Source organism: Cryptomeria japonica, chromosome 3, assembly GCF_030272615.1.
Source record: "Cryptomeria japonica chromosome 3, Sugi_1.0, whole genome shotgun sequence".
NCBI lineage: Eukaryota > Viridiplantae > Streptophyta > Pinopsida > Cupressales > Cupressaceae > Cryptomeria > Cryptomeria japonica.
In genome coordinates, this window is record NC_081407.1 from 662,448,925 (window position 1) to 662,469,676 (window position 20,752).

Consider the following 20,752-nt stretch of genomic DNA (forward strand, 5'->3'; position numbering starts at 1 on the left):
TGAGGATGTAAAAAAGTTTCTTAGGCCACATGAGCACAAAAATCTGAAGGTTAATCACAATTGGGGTGATTTGTACTCATGCAAAAATTTCACTTTTATTCGGTGTTATGGATTCGAAGGTTACCCCTATGTGCTACCGAAGCCTGCACTGGGCAGGAATGCTTTTTTGGAAATTATAAGGCAATTAAGTGACTCTAATGCCAAACATTTTGGAGGTGCACACAAGCAAGCCTTCCTCTCTGGAACACTTCATTTCTTGGATTTTAAAATTGTATCTACCAGAGCATATGAGGCTATTGACAGGAAGCTGGTGGATGAGTACAACCTGTTCCAGCACACATCTAGAATGCATTATGATCCTAAGGGCTACATCCACATGAGTAGGAAGAGACAAGAGTTGGGGGATTAATTTCATCAAGATGATGAGTTTGAAGACATGTCTAAAAATAAGGAAGTGGAGGAGCTTGCAGAGGTTATGGAGACTTTGGAGAAGAAATTAGAGGAGAGAAGACAGAGACTAGAAAACATGGAGGGAGACCCAGCTCAAAGTGATTCAGGGGTGAATGAAGTAGTTTCCGATCTCCGTGCACCTGAGAAAGAGAAGGAGCCAAAAGCACAGGATAAGCTCATCATTGCGCTAAATGCAGAAATAGATGAAAGAATGACAGAGCACACTTCATTTGTTTCAGATGATCAATTCGTCAAATCTAAAGAGTTTAAATCCGTCTTATATCATTTCAAAGGGAAGAAGATGAGGGAAGCAATGCCAAATATTACACCACAAAATGAGGAGGAAATATTGTAGAAGCTTAAGGTTGATAATGATGCAGAAATGGAGACAATGATCCCTCAGAGAGGAAGGCAGTTATTAGTGGAAGCAGGTATTATTCTTTTCCCAGGATGGGATTTGACTGCATCATTTATTTTTGACAGTTTATTACATGCAGACAATAAGGACTTCAAGTTGAATGTCCAAGGGGTTAATGATATATTCATTGGATCAAGATATGATCTGAATGAACAAGCAATATTGTTATGGCCATTGTAAACCCTGAATAAAAGGCCAAAAATCATAGATTTGGATAAAGTTTTTGGTCACATGATGACCCTGAAAGTTGGAGAGGTAGATCCCATGGTCACTGCTAACATAGGTATTAATATCTCAAAATTAAATAAGGCTCAAATGAAACATGAGATAGCAGAGAAAAATAAATATAAGGCCTTATATGAGGAAACCCTTAAGAGAAGTGGGCATCTGATCCCTCAAATTATTGATTTAGGGGGCCACTGGAAGAAGAAATTTTAAAAATTAGCTTATGAGCACACTAAGTTGAAGAGGGAAATGAAGAACATCAGGGCTTATACTGCTTGTGTATTTATGAGTAAAAGATATGACAACATGGAGAAGGCATTGGATGAATTCTAAGATGTATATCAGAGGAACGTGGACAATATGGTTTCTAACACCAGAATTCAAGATAGACTCAACCTGTTGTTACAAGATGCATCGACTAGGGAAAAGGTAAAGAAAAAGGTTTAGGGTTTGTTCGTCACACATGATGAACTTACAAAGGATTTGAAATCTAAATTTGACGAGTGCCAGCAAATTATTCGGCATGGGGTTCCCCATTTGGTAGACGATGCATGTGTAATTAAGGATAAGACCGTATGGCTTTCTAAGTGTAAGTCTTTACTTAGTGCAACCCAAGCCATTGCCAAAATAGATATGAATGATATAGCCGACCAGTTCAAGAACTTTTACATGATCGAGAACGCAGCCAGGGATGCAGTATTGAACACTACAACTTGCAAAGATGCGGGCTAATTGCGGGACATTCAGAAGTGCAGACAACAGTTGGATTGAAAATCTTAGTTTGTTGTTTAGTTTTATGTTTGTAATGTAATTGATGTTTTAGTTAGGTTGTTTAGTTGTTGTTCAGTTAGTTGTTTAGGATAATGAAAGGGTGTGTCCTTTCATTCATGTCTCTTAGTATGTGTATTTGTAGTAAGTCATTTTGTATGTAAAAGGGGGGATTCAAGGAAAAATATACTGCCTGAAAGGATTGCAAGTTATATGTATTAGGGAAGTCTACAGGAAGAAGAAGTATCTTTTTGTGCAAACAGAGTGTAATGGAGTATTTTCAAGTGTAGCTTATGTGTGCAATCATTTCTTGAGGATTAATATACAAGGTTCATTGTTTCTTTTTCTAAATATTGTGCATACTTTTGTGTTGATGAGTTATCTTTGTCCTCTTGATAAATCTATCATTTGACTTGCTATGATGTGCCATCACATGTTGTTACATTAAATTTGAGATTGGGTTTTCATTGTTTGTATGACACATACTAAAACCTTCATAGTTGATGATTAATATTGTCTCAAGATTTGATAAGATCTTTTGTCCACAAAGTGTCATAAATATCCCTAGAAAGAGGTACTTGTCTGTTATTTATCTTTTAAGGTCCTAGTTGGCCATGCATTTAAGGTCCTTGATAGAGAAACATTATTCCCAACTCTATATGAACTGATCTTTGCATATTTCTTTTAAGTCCTGAAAGAATTAATGTCCTTAATATACTATCATAATCATTTTCATTTATTTTCAAAGGCATTCACTTAAAGCACATAATAAAGCATAATTGCATAACAATCATTTGCCAATTTTGCATTTGCTAACCATAAAGCTTAAATCCACTTTAAATAACTCTTTTGTGCTTGAGAGGGAGAGGTATACCCACCTAGGTTCAGTGGAGCCTTAAGTGCAGAGGGATTTGATCTTTGACCATCCTTGTTCATTGGCCAAAGCTAGTTGGATTAGTTGAGGATTTGGCAACCCTTTAAATTTTCCAATCTGTGGTTTTGGGCACCAACAGGATCTTTGGATGTATTGATTATTTTTTAGATTTGAAATTAGCTATACAATAAGAATTTCTAGGTGTATATGTTACAATTATGACACTTGGACCTTATGATTGCATGTTATGGGTTGTATATGTTGATGGCATGAGATTCATTTGATGTGTTTTTTATACCTATGAGGTAAGGTTAGTCATATTTTTTAGCACTTATTGTGGGTGTTATTTCAAATATGGATATTGTTTCTTGATAGCTATTGGTGCATATTAATACCTTTGGATTGAGTGTTTGTGTTTGGGATATCAATTGAGAATGGACTTATGCTTCATTGTGGCAGATTGTGTTGTTTATCTTTGGATGCCTTCTTATCTTTGTGTAGTGGCATTCCCATGATGGAGGATGGGAGAATTCATGTTTAGGATGGTGACCTCACTTTGTTTCTTGTTTCAGGTATCTTGATAGAGCACATGGAGCACTTTAATTATTTGATGGTATATGTGGCTACAGGGTTTGTTCCCTTGTTCATGATTGAAGTTATTTGTTTCCCCTTATTAAATTTAAATAATAAGTGGGAGAATGTTGGGAATTAGGAGTTGTAAACCTTGCATAATGTTTATAATATATTATTTATTAGTATATGTGTGGTTCACTTAGGGGAACCTAGATGGACATGTATCACTAGGAGTTAACATTCTTGGGGACACTTTAAGTGTTGTATGTAATATGTATGTTTATTTAATATTGGAGAAAGTACTTTAATAAAGTGAAAATTGAGTACCCAATAACAAATGTGGGTTAAATGGTTTGTAATCCCATGGTATTAGTTAGATGGTTTTATGTAATACCACTTGGTGGTTTGTAAAAGCTTGTTTCTATAAAAACAACCACAAGGGTATTTGTTTAAGGTGGGATATTTTAGCTAAGGGGTTCAAATCATCTCTTTTAGCACTTATGAGGGTTTGAAGAATGGAATCTATGATGTGTGGTTACATGTAGTTAGATGATTGTTCACATGGAGTGTTTGTAGAGTTACATGTAGTTAGATGATTGTTCACATGGAGTGTTTGTAGAGGGCTTGTGATCCAAAGGTGTTTATAAATTTATTGTAATGTTAAATAGTTGAATAATACATGGAGGATGGATGCTTTTGGAGGCTAGGTTTTTCTCTCATGAGGGTTTTCCAAAGGTATATCTTTTGATGTTGATAGTTATGTTGTATATTCTTTTGCATATATTTCTCTTTTGGGTTGTGTAAAAATTGTTATTTGTAATGGTAAAAAATTAGGGTTTCCACCATAGAAGGGAGAAGACCACTAATTTTTACTTAGGGACCACTACATTAAAAGAGGGGTATCAAACCTAATAGATCTAGCCTCAAATCAGCAAGGATAGGGCTCATAATTCTTATTAGATTCAACTGGGGTTGATTTTTTATCCTCTTTTAAGTTGAATTATGAAAATGTTAAAATTAGGGTAAATATGGTGGAATTGAAGTAATTATGTGCAAACAGTGAGCTACAATCATCGGACAGAACCACAAAACTAGATCTAAGCAATGTACTTGAGTGTTTGGATTTGTTCCCAAAAGGAGCTCTTGAAATGTTGGGATTGAGATGCCCATCGCTCTAGTCCTCCACACTTTTCATCATCCTCAAGGGAAACTTGTTTGTCTCTATAAATAATTCCAATTCTGAAGATTGTAGAACTTTGTACCTATTGTTGCACATAGTAGAGAAGGGAAAATGGTTGGGAATAGGGGTTTGCCTTAGGTCAAACCCTAGCTTTGGAATTAACCATGAAATATAATTTAAATGTAATTGAATTGCTATAATGGAAATAATTTCCTTTTCAGGGAAATGTTGAATAAAGTTTGAAACACTAATGATATACCTTTTAAAGGAGTTTTATTTATCTCCACAAGGAATTAGGGTTTCATGAAGTCTTCATAAACATAGAACATGAATGTCAACTCCAATGCTCAAATCCTTACCTTACTTCTGCTCCAATGCTTGAAAGAATATTGATTGCTTGCTCACTTGAATTTGAATGAATGCATGATTGAATTTCATCAAAGTGGATGTCAAAATGAGAGGGGTAGACCTCCTTTTATACATGCTCATTGAAAAACAACTTAATTTTCTAACATGAGCTGACACGGGATCTAGGTTCCCACCCAAATAATGTTACCATTGAGGGGACCCAAAATGAGCCCTGATTGGGAGGACCAAATCACTGGGCACTCTAGTCCTTAAGGACCAAGGCACCAGTGCCCTGGTCCTGACCAATTAGGGACCAGGAAATGAGGGGTAGAAAGCGTGCATATTGAAAAAGATGAACTTATTGCATGGTGTGAGCAGAATCGAGGCTCCAATCAGGCCTTGGCACACGAATGCCAAGGTGAGGGCCCAAATGAGGACAAAATTGTAAGGGAATACAACTTAAGAAGCTACTATTATTATGAGGCTACAAGTTTCCTTCCACATTTTCCTTCCAAGATTTGCTAGATTGTCGCATGAATTGAAAATGAGGTCTCTCATGAGCCAACTTGGGGAAGCTTGTCTATTTAACATCATGATGACATTTTTTTAAAATAAGGGGTAAACGCTTTTGACCTAGAGCTATGAACCAGTGAGGCCACAACTAAGGGACATCATCCCCACACTTCACTTGTTCAAATCCGCAAGCACAATGGCCCAGTGAACACACAAGGCCTTGCGAGCACAAAGGCCCAGTAGGGATTTGAACCATGGTGGTCGCTTCACCAACGAAGTGTTTTAACCATGGAACTACATGTCCGAAGACATCACATCATGATGACATTATTTGAATCTCATTCAACAATTATTTTATCAAACCCTTCATCATTAGCCAATAATATGCCATGTTACACCATGTCCACCTCAACAAAGTTAGAGGTCTAGACCCTAAGGTTGACCACATAAGCCAAAATTAGCTTACCTTTTTCATCCATAAGGATTCCTCCCCTCCCCCCCATGCCTAATCTATAATACCTTTAGAAGAGACATCAAAACTTAATTGTAACCAACTAGTGTCGATGTTGGGTAGGGGAGTGGGTGGGTGGGCAACAGATAGTATTTTTGTTAACGGGAGGAGGAGAAGTAAACTGAATCTCAAATCTCCCATTTCTTAGTGTTGTTGATCTCTAAGGGAGGGGAGATTTTTTATGTTTGGAAGAAGAAAAGATCTTGATATTATCCTTGATTTTATGGATGATAGACTACACTAAGACTTTGTATGCAACCTTATTATCTCTAAAAGCCATGTTGTTGCATTATTTCCCATTTCATATGCAGAAAAGTTTATCATCATAGGTTAATAAGTAGAGGGTGGGACACAAAGTGGTCCAATAATTAGAAACCAGCTTTGGTTCTTTATGCCAAATCCAGGCCAGAGAGAAGGAACCCAACTTTGGTTATTTATGCCAAATATAGGCTAGAGAGAAACAACCCATGATTTTCTACCTAATATTCCAATAATTCTCATGATGGACCATGACTTAATTTTATGTCCCATATTCCAGAGATAAATGCATATCTTATAATAATATATTATTATTTTTATTATAATATTATAATTTAATTTAGTTATGTTATTTTATTTAATTGAAATAATGAAAAAAAAAGTATTTTATAGAGATTATTGTAAAGATATATATTTAGTTTTAATAAAAATAAATCTAAACCAAATATAGAATTTTAAAAAGAAATAATTTTCTTACTATATTGAGATTTATAAAGATATCTTTAACATAATTTAAATTTATTATTAGTTATATTAGTATTATATTGTTATATTTTTAAAATTATATTACTTTCATTTATTTCTGTAAGTAATGTATAAATAGATTTAATTATTTAATAGTTATTTTATTTTATTCAAATATAATATATAGATAATTATATATATTTTTATGTAATTAAAATATAGAAACATAAAAAATTCAATTTGAGATATAGAAAGATAATATACCTTTTTTTAATTTATTTAAAATATAGAAATCTTTAATCTCATTTTTTACTTTTTTAATATAACTTTTTTAATATATTCAATAGCATACCTATTGTGTATGGTGAAAATGGATAACAATAATAACAATATTGAAAGGCTAAATGAATTCAACCACAAAACCCTAGCCTAACAATCAACAAAGATCCACCATAACATATGAAGATTACCTAAGACAATGCAAATCACATGAAATCACAAAGATTATACCATCACATGTCCAATAGGGTTTTGATCTCCATTCTTCCTATCTCCATTGATCTTGCTTGATATATTTGCTCTCAGATTTTTATGTGCAAAAGAGCTCAACAAAGAACGGAATGTGGTTGCAAGTAGGATCGTATTGTAGCCAATTGATCAAGTTGTTAGGGTTTGATAATGAAGAAGGCATCTCCTTATATAGAAGACACTATAAGAAATGGAGGGATAAGATTGAGAGGTGTAAAAAAGGAGGTCGGCTAGGATTAGAGGGTAGGTAAAAGAAATACCAAAATAATGAAAGGGGTAGGTAGTGTATGAATTAAGAGATGAATGACATGTGTCATGTGTAGAAAAAGCTAATGAATTAATTAAATAAATAAAGATTTATTTAATTAATTGAAGAAATAGGATAATTAAATAAATTAAATATTTATTTAATTTAGGAAAGGGATAATTTAAATAAATAAATGTATTTATTTAAATGAGAAATAAGGCTACAAGAGGATAAATGAATTAATTAAATAAATAAAGATTTATTTAATTAATAGAAGAATTAGGCTTAGATAATTAAATAAATAAAATATTTATTTAATTAGACTGGACAATTTTAGGTGTCTACACTTATATTTTATAAATAAAACTTATGTAGAAGATGTCGAGAGATATCGAAAGAGACTAAGAATTTATATATAGTGAGTGTCTTGGCAGAGACAAATAAACTATGTCCTATCAGAAAACATGATAAGAAAAGTATACCAACATGCAAAAAATTCAAATCTTTAAGTAAATATATACTTAAACTATGTTTAATCTAGAAAACACAATAAGAAAAGTATACCAACATGTAGAAAAGTCCAAATATTTAAGTAATTATATACTTAGATGTCGAGAGATATCAAAAGAACCTAAGAATTTATATATACTGTGTCTTGGCAAAGACTAATAAACTATACTCATTACAAAAAACACAATAAGAAAATTTTATCAACATATAAAAAAATCTAAATGTTTAACTATCTTCTATCGACCTCAATCCAAATTTTTAATTAAATATATACTTATTTTACTCATGTAAAAATAAAGATACATTTTATAAAGATAAAAATATAATTTGAAGATGGTAAAATTGAATATGAGATCTTATTGCACAAGATCCAAATGATTCAACATCTTATCAATGGAGTGCCTTCAATAAACACACACATGCAAATGTAAATATATAAGCTAAAACATACATGCATGCAACAGAAATTCACTTCATTATTCTCCTACCAATCAAGATCTTGTGTTTGAAATATGGGTGCTCTCAGAAGCACATGCACAAGAAGCTATGATGGATGGATACATAGATTATCAAATGCAATGAAATAAAATAGATATGAGAAATCAATGAAATGATGAACACAATGATCAAATATGCAAACTAGAATGCAAGAAAAATATTCAAAATGCAAGTATACAAATGATATCTAGAGATTTGCCAGGCTGAGAAATGAGAGGGAGCAAGGTTTAAATAGTTTTGCTCGAGGGGCATCCAAGTTCTAGGATGAATGTGGGATAAGAGATTAGGGCATAAATAAAGAGTGTTTTTTCCACGTGCATTAATTAGATGGGTGAAATGGATAGTGGTGAGAGATGATAAATAAAGGGTGTAGTGGATGTGTAGGAGATTTAGGAAAATGGATTAATAGAATATATTAATGAATTAAATAAATAATAATGGAATAATGAATATTAATGAATGGGTATTATAAGATAATGAAGAAGAATATATAATGGATAATATATAATGTGATGAAAAATAGAATAATGAGAAGCGATTATTATGAATATTATAATGGAAAATTGCATAACGGATCCACTTGCTAATGTAGTAAAAATTAAGTTTAATTAAGAGAACATTTTAATGGAAATTTTTATGTGACTATATTTTGCCCTTTTTTGAGACAATGTATCCTATCACGTTGTTTCAAGCAGACATTTTAATGGAAATTTTTATGTGACTAGATTTTGCCCCTTTGAGACAATACAGCTTATCACGTTGTTTCAAAGCAAAATTTATCAATTGATATATGCCCTAGTGATATCTTGGAAAGGATGATGATTGATATGATATGCCCCCCTAAGAGATCGATTGAACAGATTGTGAGAAGATTGATCTCTTGATAGATTATAGGAAAATGATTGGATGATTGATATTGTGCAAGTGATTAAGCTGAGATACATATTTGATGAAAATGCACAACTAAGAGGCGTAACTAAATAATTGATGGAAATAATTTGTATAGCCAGGTTGATAAGATAATTAAGCTAATTGAGCCGATTAAGTTGATAGGGATCGATGCTAGCACAAGATAAGGTGATCCAATGATAGATTGATTGATTGATTCAGGGGTGATGAGATTTCAAGAAGCAAGTTGATTGATTTGATAAAGCAATTGATAAAGAGATTAAGAGACATGTATTAGTTGTGTATAGTGATTGATTGATCTCTTTGAGATAAAAAATGAAAAGGATGATGATGAAAGAAATTATGATGGAAAAAAGTGATGAGAAAAGTGGATGATGAGAAAGAGGATATGAAGGGTGATGAAAATTATTTCTACTTTTTTAAGCTCTTGTATCATCATTGAATTTGTTATTGCAAAAGGATAAAACTCATCTTGATATGGATCAGACCTAAATGAATCGACATACCAATTGCATGTAGGAAAACACATTACATAGTTAAGGAATGCCCCAGTTCACATGAGACCCATACGTCCTCGATGATCATATACAATAATGCCTTAAGATAAGTCATTATACTACTAAGGAACAATCCACAAGAAGGAAACCGATGAACATGCCCCATCCTCGCCTTTCTAGTCAAAGACATCCCGGAAAAGCTAAAAGACATGTCACCAAAGATAAAATTAGAAACAAACAAAATACATAATCAAACAAATAGACGTTATGTTTCATGCAAGAAAGATTCTTGTCCCATAGTTAATGTACTTTATTTGATAAGTCGATAGGATGTTGTTATGTTTGCTTAATGTTTATACTCAATTTTATACTCAATTTTTAAACTCAATTTTTATGGAAACCGCCTCCCAGATGCGATGGTGAGGTCGAAAATTCTCTAAGATGCCTCCAAAAAATGCTTGTTCCTCAAATCCGAAAATAGAAGCCTTCCAAAATGTCTCCAAAAACCAATGGCCCCAATGGCTCTGATACCATGTGAGATTTTTCCAAGATCAAGGGCACAATAAAAAGCATAAAAAAAGAGATAATAGAATGATAAGAACAAACTATGTTCTCATCAATATACAAATGATCAACTGGATTAACCAATACAATGAATATAGGCTTGTTTATATAGGCAAGGCCATATGCATGTACGAGCACACAATCATGACATGTGGCTCAGTGAGAAACAAGGGTAGCTAAGAAATATTAGGGGTAGGCAGGAGAAATAATATAATATTCCACAAGAGGTGGATGACCCACCAAATGTGGAGTGTAACAGCAAAACAAGACCACAAAAGGTGGAATTTCTCCTACAAGCTCTATCCCTATGTGCACACTTCCCTAAGTGTCTCAAATCCAAACTACGAAGAGATGCATTATCCTAAGTTAACTTAAGTAAAGTGTAATAATATCCATAATGAATATTTATTTACACCAACAGTAATCTTTCTTAGGAATTTAATTAGGAATAGGTTTTGGATGTATGCTTAGCTCTTGAGATGGAAGGGGATATTGCAAGAAATGGAAATGTATAAGAGGATCATCATGGGATTCTAGGGAGATAGGATCCTGGTCTATCATTGGATGGGATTGGGGATTTTTGGTGTCTTAATCTTGATTTATGATAGTACTTGTTTCTTAATTCTTCGTATTATCCTCTTGACATGGAACCACTTCTAAGGAAGGGATAGGATTTTGCATGTGCATGGGGGATTCTTCGAAGGTGTTCATGTTTTGGCATGATAGGGAAGCATTTTGGATGGGACGCCCTAGAGTGGGTATGTTTGGAATTGGAGTGCATGATGGCATAAAATTTGGGATTTTTAAATCACTAGAGTAATTTGTTTCAAGATTAGGATTAGCTTGGATTTTCATAGGAGATAGCTTTGAGGTTCAACATAAAAAGTGTCATCATTAGGTTCATTATTTGCAGGAGATGGTATGGATTGTTGTTGAGAAGATTTAGGAGATGGAGGCATCATGAAAGAGATGAAGGCCTCATGTGGAGCCTTTCTCAACATAGGTTCATAATTTTGATCATGCTTAGGAATAGTACCTTCTTTCTCTTTAGGTGACTCATTAGGATCTTCAATTTCAATGATACCATTATCAAGGAGGTCTTGAATCTTATGTTTTAATTTCATACATTTTGAAGTATTGTGTTTGTTTTGTCTATGATACGGGCTATAGTTACTCATAAATTTACATCCTCATGTGGTTGTGTTAGAAAATGTGATAAGATTGTGCTCAAGAAGCTCTTTCAAAGCAAACTCAATAGCTTGTCCCAATGGTGTAAATTTCTTATATGAGGGATATTTGAAAGAAATGTCTTGTTTTCTTGGTTAATGAGTCATATGATCTTGTTTGAGATTTGGCTTTTGATTTTTAATTACTTTTTGTTCCACCTTATACAGTCATTTCAACATTCCTTGAAGTTTGCCACTCTTGATATCATGAATTTGTCTCTCAAGAGGGATCATGGATTATTTTTGTGACTTTAATGTCATATATTTTTCTCTTGAGATCTTGAATTTGTTGATCCAAGGTATCCATGGGCATATATGATAGTTCTGATCTTTGACCTATATGACACTATATATGAGACTCAAAGTTTTGAATGAAATACAAGTTCTAGAATAGAAGGACAACCCAAGGAGTGCAATGACTAGACATTAAATGGATTATGAAGACCAATATTCGGATTTGGACTAACTCAAATGATGACAACTCTAAAGTAAGATAAAGGTAACTCTAGGTCTAAAAATGATTTTGTAGGCTATATTTAACTTGTGCTATGATAGATAGATGCAAACAAAATGCTCTAGATAAGAGGGTATGCTAAGGTAGGTCGTAGGAGATGATGGACTCCAAGAAAGTTACCCTATCCCCAGATACTGATATTTTGCTCAAGTATATGATAGAACTCAAGTGGAAAAGGTGATATGATAGCCCATGTTTGATTGAAGACCTAAGGAGAGTGACGCGAAAGTTTTGTTTGACCCATGATGTATATGCAAGGACTATATGACTAAATAAAATGATCTATAATATTCAAGGACTGAAAGATGCAACCTAGAAGATCAATGAGCCAATGTGATTTGTTTTACAAAGTTTCCATTTCAAGTGTGGTGTTTGATTGTGATTGAAAATATTTATTTTTTAACACACACATAAAACATGGAAAACATAATGTTTTTTGACTTTTTCAATGAAAAAAAAGCACATTCAATACAAATCCTAGGCTAGCCAAGAAAATATTTGCAAGGTTCTCACTGTGGATTAATTTAAACCGCATTTATTCAGAGCAGATAGCTTAGAAGCTTTGTAGCACTAGCTCCCCTCTATGACACTCAAATCTTGGGCATACCAAGCTTCAAATCTCTAAAGACCTAAAGATCTTGAGAAATTTGCTATCTCAACTTTCAACTGTGAGAATGTGGGATGGCTTCAGAGGTCCTCCTAAAACACACTAACTCGAACATGATAAGAAACAATCTAAACCGACTCACAAAACAACTACTAACAATACTAACTCTAACTAACAAAATAATCTAAGAGACTAACAAAGACACTAAACACACTAAATGAAAAAAAAAAAAAAAAACTACACTACACTACACTTAAAACAAGACTAACACAAGCTAACAAAACACTAATACTAACGAACAAAATGCTAACACTAACTAACAAATAAAAAATACAAAGAAACAATATCACAAAACAACTAACACTCTAACACTAAAAACTAACAAAAACTCTACTAGAACTAACAAACACTGTAACAAAAATAATTAAATTAACCAAAAAAAAACTAGAACTAATCTAAACTAACCAACAAACTAACAAAAACTAATCTAAGTTAACAAATTAAAAACCAAAATGTAATCTAAAATTAATAAATTAAAATCTAAAACTAATCTAAAATAACAAATTAAAATCTAAAATTAATTTAAAATTGACAAACTCTATTAGTAAATTAAACTAAACTAATCTAAATTAAAAAAAATAAAAAACTAATCTAACAAATCTAATGTAAGCTCTAAACCACCTCTAATAAAAAACTAAACAAATCAAAATAAAATAAAATAAAACAACAAACCAAATAAAATAAAAATAAAACAATCAAACAAACAAAAAATGAAACAAACATATAAATCAAAAAAAAAAACACCAAACAAACATTACGCAGGGCTGGAATTCCACGTAGACTGGGAGATGCTTGCAGAATATGCACAGAATGAATTTGTTGAAACTTGGGCTTTGTTTGGCAAAGGCATAAGTTTTTTTTTCAGAGATGTGGAGCAGACTAAAAACATTTTGGGTAGATTTAGAATGAGAGAAGACACGTGGACTTTTTACTAAATGCAAAATGTAAGAAGAAATGGGCTAGGCAGAAACGTTGACTTGTAGAAATGCATGGAAAATGTGAAAGATAAACAAGGTGTGGGGGGTAGATTAGAAGGGTGAAGGGATGTGTGGGGCAGGTAATGCACAAAATATATTTGCTGAAATGGATTTTAAATACCATGTGGACTTGTTCAAGACAGGATGTGTAAAAGTGGTCTCAAGGCGTACTATGATTGCAAGATATTTTGAAACGTGGTCTTCAAGGCATGCAATGGTTGTTGGAAATTCTCAAAACGTATCAGGCATCCTTATTGAGGCATTTGAATTAGCAAATACAACTCTTTATTGAAGTGTTTTCATACAACAATAACATGCTCCTCTTAATGCGTTGTAACAACAAGATTCCTTTGCCAAGGCATTTTATCAGCAAAAAAAAAAGAGGTTGTAGGATATGTTTAAGATGGGATTTTGTGGCTGCAAGATCTTTTCACAAATAAATGTATGTTAGTATTAACAAATCACAGAATTATTTATCAGAATATAAGATACAATGGTTTGTATTCCTCCAGTCATGCATGCAAAATGTGAACAACATAGACAACGATCGTTAACTGTTTTGACAAGTGTTGAATGTGATAGCATAAAACAAGCACATTGTCTCTTCAAATGGAAAGCATAAGAGCAAAATCCAAGGGATATTTACAGCTATACTAAATACAAAACATGGAAGCTAAAACCAAACATGTGAACTGTTTGATCAATGCCTCAAAAACATGCATGCAAAATGTTACTGTTAAAGGAACCTGCAATATATCAATCGAACTAGCAATATTTTAATCAGACTTGCAATGTATTTCACCAAACCTACAATGAAAGGTATATAAGACAATGTAAAGTGGTATGATAACAGCCTACATATGTAAACCAAATGCCTTCTACCAAGCAAAAATCAAATCCATGAAGGGGCAACGCTTTCTCATCGGATATGCTAGATGAAGATGATAAAATCAAATCTGAGATCTTATGGCACAAACTCTAGATGATTCAACATCTTATCAATGGAGTGCCTGCAATAAACACACACATGCAAATGAAAATATCTAAGCTAAAACATACATGCATGCAACATAAATTCACTCCATTAAAGAAGCTATGATGGACGAATATGTAGATTATCAAATGCAATGAAATGGAATAAATATAAGAAATCAATGAGATGATGAACAAAATGATCAAATATGCAAACTAGAATGCAAGAGAAAAGATTAAAAATGCAAGTATGCAAATGATAGGGAGAAAGGTTTAAACAGTTGTCCTTAGGGGCGATCCGGGTTGTAGCATGAATGTGGGATAATAGATTAGGGCATAAATAAAGAGTGTTTATCCCACATGCATTAGATGAGTGAAATGGATTGAAGTGACAGATGATAAATAAAGGGTGTAGTGGATGTGTAGGAGATTTAGGAAAATGCATTAATAGAATATATCAATGAACTAAATGAATAATAATGGAATAATGAATATTAATGAATGAGCATTATAAGATAATGAAGATGAATATATAATGGAGACTATATAATGTGATGAAGAATGGAATAATGAGAAGTGAATATTATGAATATTATAATGAAAAATTGAATAATAGATCCACTTGATGATGTAGGAAATATTAAGTTTAATTAAGAGGACATTTTAATGGAAATTTTTTATGTGTCTACATAATTAAATGCACCCTTATTGACAATTTAAAACTATCTCTATTGACCTCAATCGAATTGTATCTATGTATTTTTTCACTATTTTTCATCAAATTTCATAGCTTTTCAATAGCTTTTGAATGTCACCCCACCTACTAGATGTAGCATATATGTTTGACAAAGAGAGATTGGAAATCTAGAGACTGGTAAATTTTAAAATAGAAGAATTAAACACTTTTTTTTTTGTCCTTTTCAATTTTAGAATTAAAAATGTCTAATTTCTTTATAAAATGCAAAAATTTATATAGTAATAAATAATATTTATATTTGAGAAAGTTTTAAAAATAATTTATTTATTTATTTTTAAAACAAAATTACACAATAATAGATATATTTATATTTGACAAAGATCTAAAAAAATGTTTTTAAGTTTAGACTTTGTGTTTTCATAGAAACCTCTCATCTCCATAGAAATAATTTCTTCCAACACAAATAATGGCTTAGGAATCCCTTCACAAATAAATGTGTGTCTTATCCATTTAAGAGATTTTATCTACATTTTTCCTTTGAAGATGTCAATATCTGTTGTGCATTATATTATAAAAAATTAAATATGAGTTTAAATAGAATGTAAGTATCTTTATCTTCTAACATTTCATTTCAATGACAAGGATAAAAATGTTGGTGTCATAGTAGAGTTACATCTCACATAATAAATAATTAGATATAAGTAAATCAAATTAAAAATTGATATATGATAGTGGAGGAGATGTAAAAAGCAACAATATAAAAAGAAAAGAAAGTTTCATAATTTCTATTTAAGAAGAATAGAAATTAGTAATGGAAGATTACTGAAAAAATAATTTCTTAGAATATGAAAAAGATATTCAAATTTCCATAATTAGCTTTCATTTGAAACTTTAATGTCATTTTTTTAAAATAAAGTCAAATAAATCAATACTTGATAATTAATATTTCTCAATTTAATAATTAATTTTTAAAAAATCAAGATATAATTATTTTTCCTTTTTAACTACAAAGATATACATAATTAATTTTTTATTTAAGATCAATAATTTAAAAATCTACAATTTTTCAAATTTAACTTAATGTTAAACTCGTTCTTTAGGGAGTGGAACCAATACACTCAATAAAAAATTCTTGGACCAATACAATTAAAAATTTAATCCGCTATAAAGTATTTATGAACCAAATAACTTCACAATTAAAAAGACGAAGCAGTATTTCTTTTTCTTTTGCTCAATGTTAATTTTTTTCTCGAGACCTCCTAATGAAGGCTCAGATTTCGTGGGGGCCACTAACGGGACTACAATACAGTTCAAATGTGTATTTTATGCCCTCTTAATCTAACTCCTAAGAAATATGGGGTTGGTTAAGGACCGTTTTTTATTTCCAAATTATAACAGTTATCAGTTAGAACATTACATCAAGTTGTTGTAATAGGAATTATTTAAAGGATTTATTGAAAACAAATAACAGATTCAAGGAAGAACAACCAAATAAAGAGAAAATCTATGTATTTCATTACCCCAACTACACTCATCGTTATATTATCTATCTGCAATTTCTTAATAATAACCAAACAACAGGAACCTGTAAGACAGTTTTCTGAAAAATTTTCAGTAGAAATTTGAGAAATTAGGCCAGTTTTATACAGAGGTTTCTCGGGCTATATCTACAACTAAAATTTGCTTTAAAGTCTCACGCATGCCATAACTAAATTCAAATTATTACATTGCCAAAACCAGTAAACTCAGCAATTTTATACAGCAAAGGCAATCCATATTGTTATAAGCATCAACACTAAGGATCTCCACCATTAAGAATAATTGCCTTCATAGAAGCTGGAAAAACATATTTGCTCTCTAGAATTATGATCTGGCATCAGGCAAAATAATTTTGTCAACCACTAACCATTTTTCCCTTTTATGGAACGGAAATAATAATTTCTATTAACCCTAGCTATTCTTGGCAAACCCTCAGTTATTTTTGTCCAGACCCGAACTAGTATTCTATTGGATCTATGAAATATACTGAAGCTGAGCAGAGGAATCTACGAAATGTATGGAAGAAAAGTTTTACGTGAATCCTTGGGGACGAAGGCGAGAAGCAGCCTGTCGCTTCATTGGCGAAAGAATCAGATTTCTCAAAGCATTTGAAGGATTGTTGCCGACCGGCGTGAACAATGAATGTTTTGAAGCTCCAAAAGATGACGCATTTATCGCCCTGTTTCCACCGGCGCCCGCTCCACTTTTTGCCGACGGACCTGCGGCAGCAATGTCGAAGACATTTACAGGGCTAGTTTTGCTTCTTTGTCGCGGAGGATTCCAGAAGTCGTTCGAGTTTCCTGGAGTTACAGGAGTAATATTGGAACCATCCAATTCATCTGCAATAAATCAATAAACTGAAGTTTTTTTGGGGGGAACTATTATCATATAGCGTCAATTCCTTAAAAATAGGTTTAAATGCAAAGATATTTCACAAATTAGCGATGAAATACACGAATCCTTCAAAAAAAAATTAGCTGAAGGGTAAAGACCCTTCACATATCAAGGCAAAACTGTAAAGATCCTATAATAATTAAAGTTAAAATGCAAAAATCCTTCAAAAACTTGCACTAAAAACTGAATTCTGTAAAGATCGTTCAAGTTCATCTCGTATTCGGAGATTTTCTAAATTCTGTAACGACTTAACCTTTACGCTTGACTAACAAGATCCATGGAAAAGCTTGATCTATTGAATTGATGAGAAATATGTTTGAAACTTATCTAACCTTGTCCTTGTTGTGCGGGTCTAACATCCAACAAATTAGCTGGACTTGAGAACAAATCATCTTGTGCTGTTCTTTGTAGAAAATTATTTCTAGGTTGTATGGCCGAGCGCTTTGTTTGCTCGTATTCGTTTCTTAGTGCGTCATACATCTCCTCCAGCTTTCGTTTCTGCCTGCAATTTCGAGCTTCAGCTTAATTTAGAGTCCAAGACAAATTCCTTGTTCATCCTTCAATTATTTTGCAATTATGTTGTTACCTTGATTTTTCCGCATACTTCTCTTGAAGTTCCTCTTTGTCCTTAGACAAGGATTCGACTTCTTGTTGCATGAGATGAATCTTTTTAACGGCCTTCTGATACGCAGTGTGAACTTGCTCGAGCTTTTCTGTAAATTTAGTCTGCATTTCTTCGCATTTACCTCGGTACTGCTGTAAAACTTTGCTTACCGTGGCTTGCATTTCGACATCTTTTTGTCCTAACCAAAAAGCTACACCTTTGTAGGCGCTCTTCATGACTAAAGGTGAATTAAGACTAAACAATCAACAAAGTTCAAATTCAGACTAATCAGTATACAACTTTCTCTAAATCTCTTACAAAAAGATACTGTTCTGAGGCGGAACGCCCGCCATGGCCATCTGAACCACATGAACATAGCTTAAATTAGAATTCAGTCAAAGAGATATCAAGAAAATTCAAGTTTATGAATAAGGAACGACAAAATTAAGAAAAGGAAGAATTTCTTACATTCATCCATTCATCGCTAGGGTTAATATCAACCGACTTCATAAGGCTGTCATCACAGAACAGTTAAAGTATTGAAACATCTAAAATACTTTGAAGCCTTAAAGCATTAATTTTAGCGGAATTTTCAGCTTGAATCTCTATTTCCCTACTTTTTGGACAAAATTTGGTCGCAAATAGGACATGATGAGTCGGTGCTTAAGATTCTCCCAGCGTCTTCTGTACCTGATATTTACTGTTAAATAAAACAATCTCATTTAAGTTCCAGAAAAATAATTGGACAATAGAAAGGATACACAAGATATGGCCGCAAGCAGTTGCTATCGCCCGTCCCTCGATCTCTCGCCAGCACGCGTTGCACTTCATCGATCGAACCTTTTAAAACGAAGGAAAGTGAGACTGAAAAATAAAGCGCTTTACCCTTTAAAAAATTCATTTTCATGTTTCAAAGAAATAACAGCAAGCAAACTCTTGAAAAGCACAAATATTCAACCGAGCAAAAAGGAGATGCAATTAATTTTAGTTTAAATGGCAAGAATGAAGATCTTTTTACAGAATTCGCCTAAGGAAACAAAGTCAATGACGAAACAAACAGCTTAACAAATTTTCAGCTGCTTTCGAAAGAAATTTTGCACATACCCCACGAAACACCTCTTCACATTAAATGCTTGAATTCCAGCTTAAATCTGACCTGCATAAAAGAAATCGATAAATTTAGCACAATTTCCAGCCTTAAAACCTTTATTTCCATCCCGAATTCCAGAAAAAACTCCATTTCCAGGTGAACTTTCAAATCTAGCGAAAATTTAAATTAAAAAATTTGCCAAAATTTTAGTTTCTGATCCGCATTTTGTAGAAATTTTACATCAATCTCCTGAATTGGCCTCACTTAATGAAGCTGTTTTGGAAAGCAAATTCAAACAGAATCTGAAATTTCACTCGTCCTGGTTTAAAGAAACAGCCGTAAAATATCTTTCATTGTGCTCAGAATGAAAAAAGCTGTGTTTAATGCAAAATAATAGTTTCTGGTTAACGCGATGAATTTCTGAAGTGCACACGGACGAAAATGGGATCAGAAGTTTAAAATAATCACATATAAGGAAAACTTATAAAACATATATAAATATTTATTTATGCCACACGACGATACTAATACCGACATTTTCTGTAGCTGCTCTGCATTAATGTTTTTTTAACTAAGTCCAATTTCGATTAAGTCCAATTTCGATTATTTTGGATCTATAAATATTTTTCATTGTCCCGTCTTCCTTTTTTAAATTATGAAAAATCATTTAATTCGTGGTTAACGGTTTTGGTCGAAGTTTTCATACAGCCTTTTAAATTTGACTTTTGACTTCATCTAAAATAAAATTGGTTTGTGTTGTCTTTTAATTTTGTTGTATGAAACCTTTTCAATTATTCAAGTCCAAACTTTCTTTTAGTTTTGTATGAAGTATTGACAACTTGTTATCTTCATTAAGAAAAAACTATAATGTATGATTGGATGATATGACTTTTTATTTTAATAATTAATATTTATATTGGTTATTTTATGCATATTCATGATGTAATTTTAACTATTTTTCATCAATTTTATTTTATTTGAAGTCAAATTTATAAGATTTTAGATGTAGAAGTTAGTCCTCATTTTTCTCATGCATTTTAGACTTAATTTGATCAAATAAATCTTTGTCGAATGACTAGTTAATACTAATAATTGATACAATACCTAAACCTAGCTTGATTTTGCCCTACACTTACCTAGGAACTTGCTCTAAAACTCTTTTTACCCATCTATGTGCTTGCTTCAATTTCACAATGTAAAATTAGATCTAGTTCAATTTCATGACATAAAATTAAT

General features: G+C 32.4%; 1 protein-coding gene across 3 annotated transcripts; it reads right to left on the reverse strand.

Moving 5' to 3' along the window:
- Positions 1-17,094: 17,094 nt before the first annotated feature.
- On the reverse strand, positions 17,095-20,094 carry LOC131068410 (E3 ubiquitin-protein ligase CCNB1IP1 homolog). Of its 3 annotated transcripts, XM_058003597.2 has the most exons (11): positions 20,052-20,094; positions 19,757-19,936; positions 19,531-19,582; positions 19,188-19,266; positions 19,044-19,116; positions 18,895-18,940; positions 18,755-18,785; positions 18,409-18,664; positions 18,155-18,324; positions 17,464-17,767; positions 17,095-17,259 (listed from the first exon to the last, which is right to left on the reverse strand). In XM_058003597.2, the coding sequence occupies exons 4-11, from the start codon at positions 19,255-19,257 to the stop codon at positions 17,253-17,255; spliced, it is 957 nt and encodes a 318-aa protein (XP_057859580.2). In that variant the 5' UTR covers positions 19,258-19,266; positions 19,531-19,582; positions 19,757-19,936; positions 20,052-20,094; the 3' UTR covers positions 17,095-17,252. The 3 variants fall into 3 exon arrangements, with proteins under 3 accessions (XP_057859580.2, XP_057859582.2, XP_059073917.1); XM_058003599.2 differs by lacking the exon at positions 20,052-20,094 and having other exon boundaries at positions 17,464-17,728; positions 19,757-20,034; XM_059217934.1 differs by lacking the exon at positions 20,052-20,094 and having other exon boundaries at positions 19,757-20,033.
- Between the last annotated feature and the right edge of the window lie 658 nt (positions 20,095-20,752).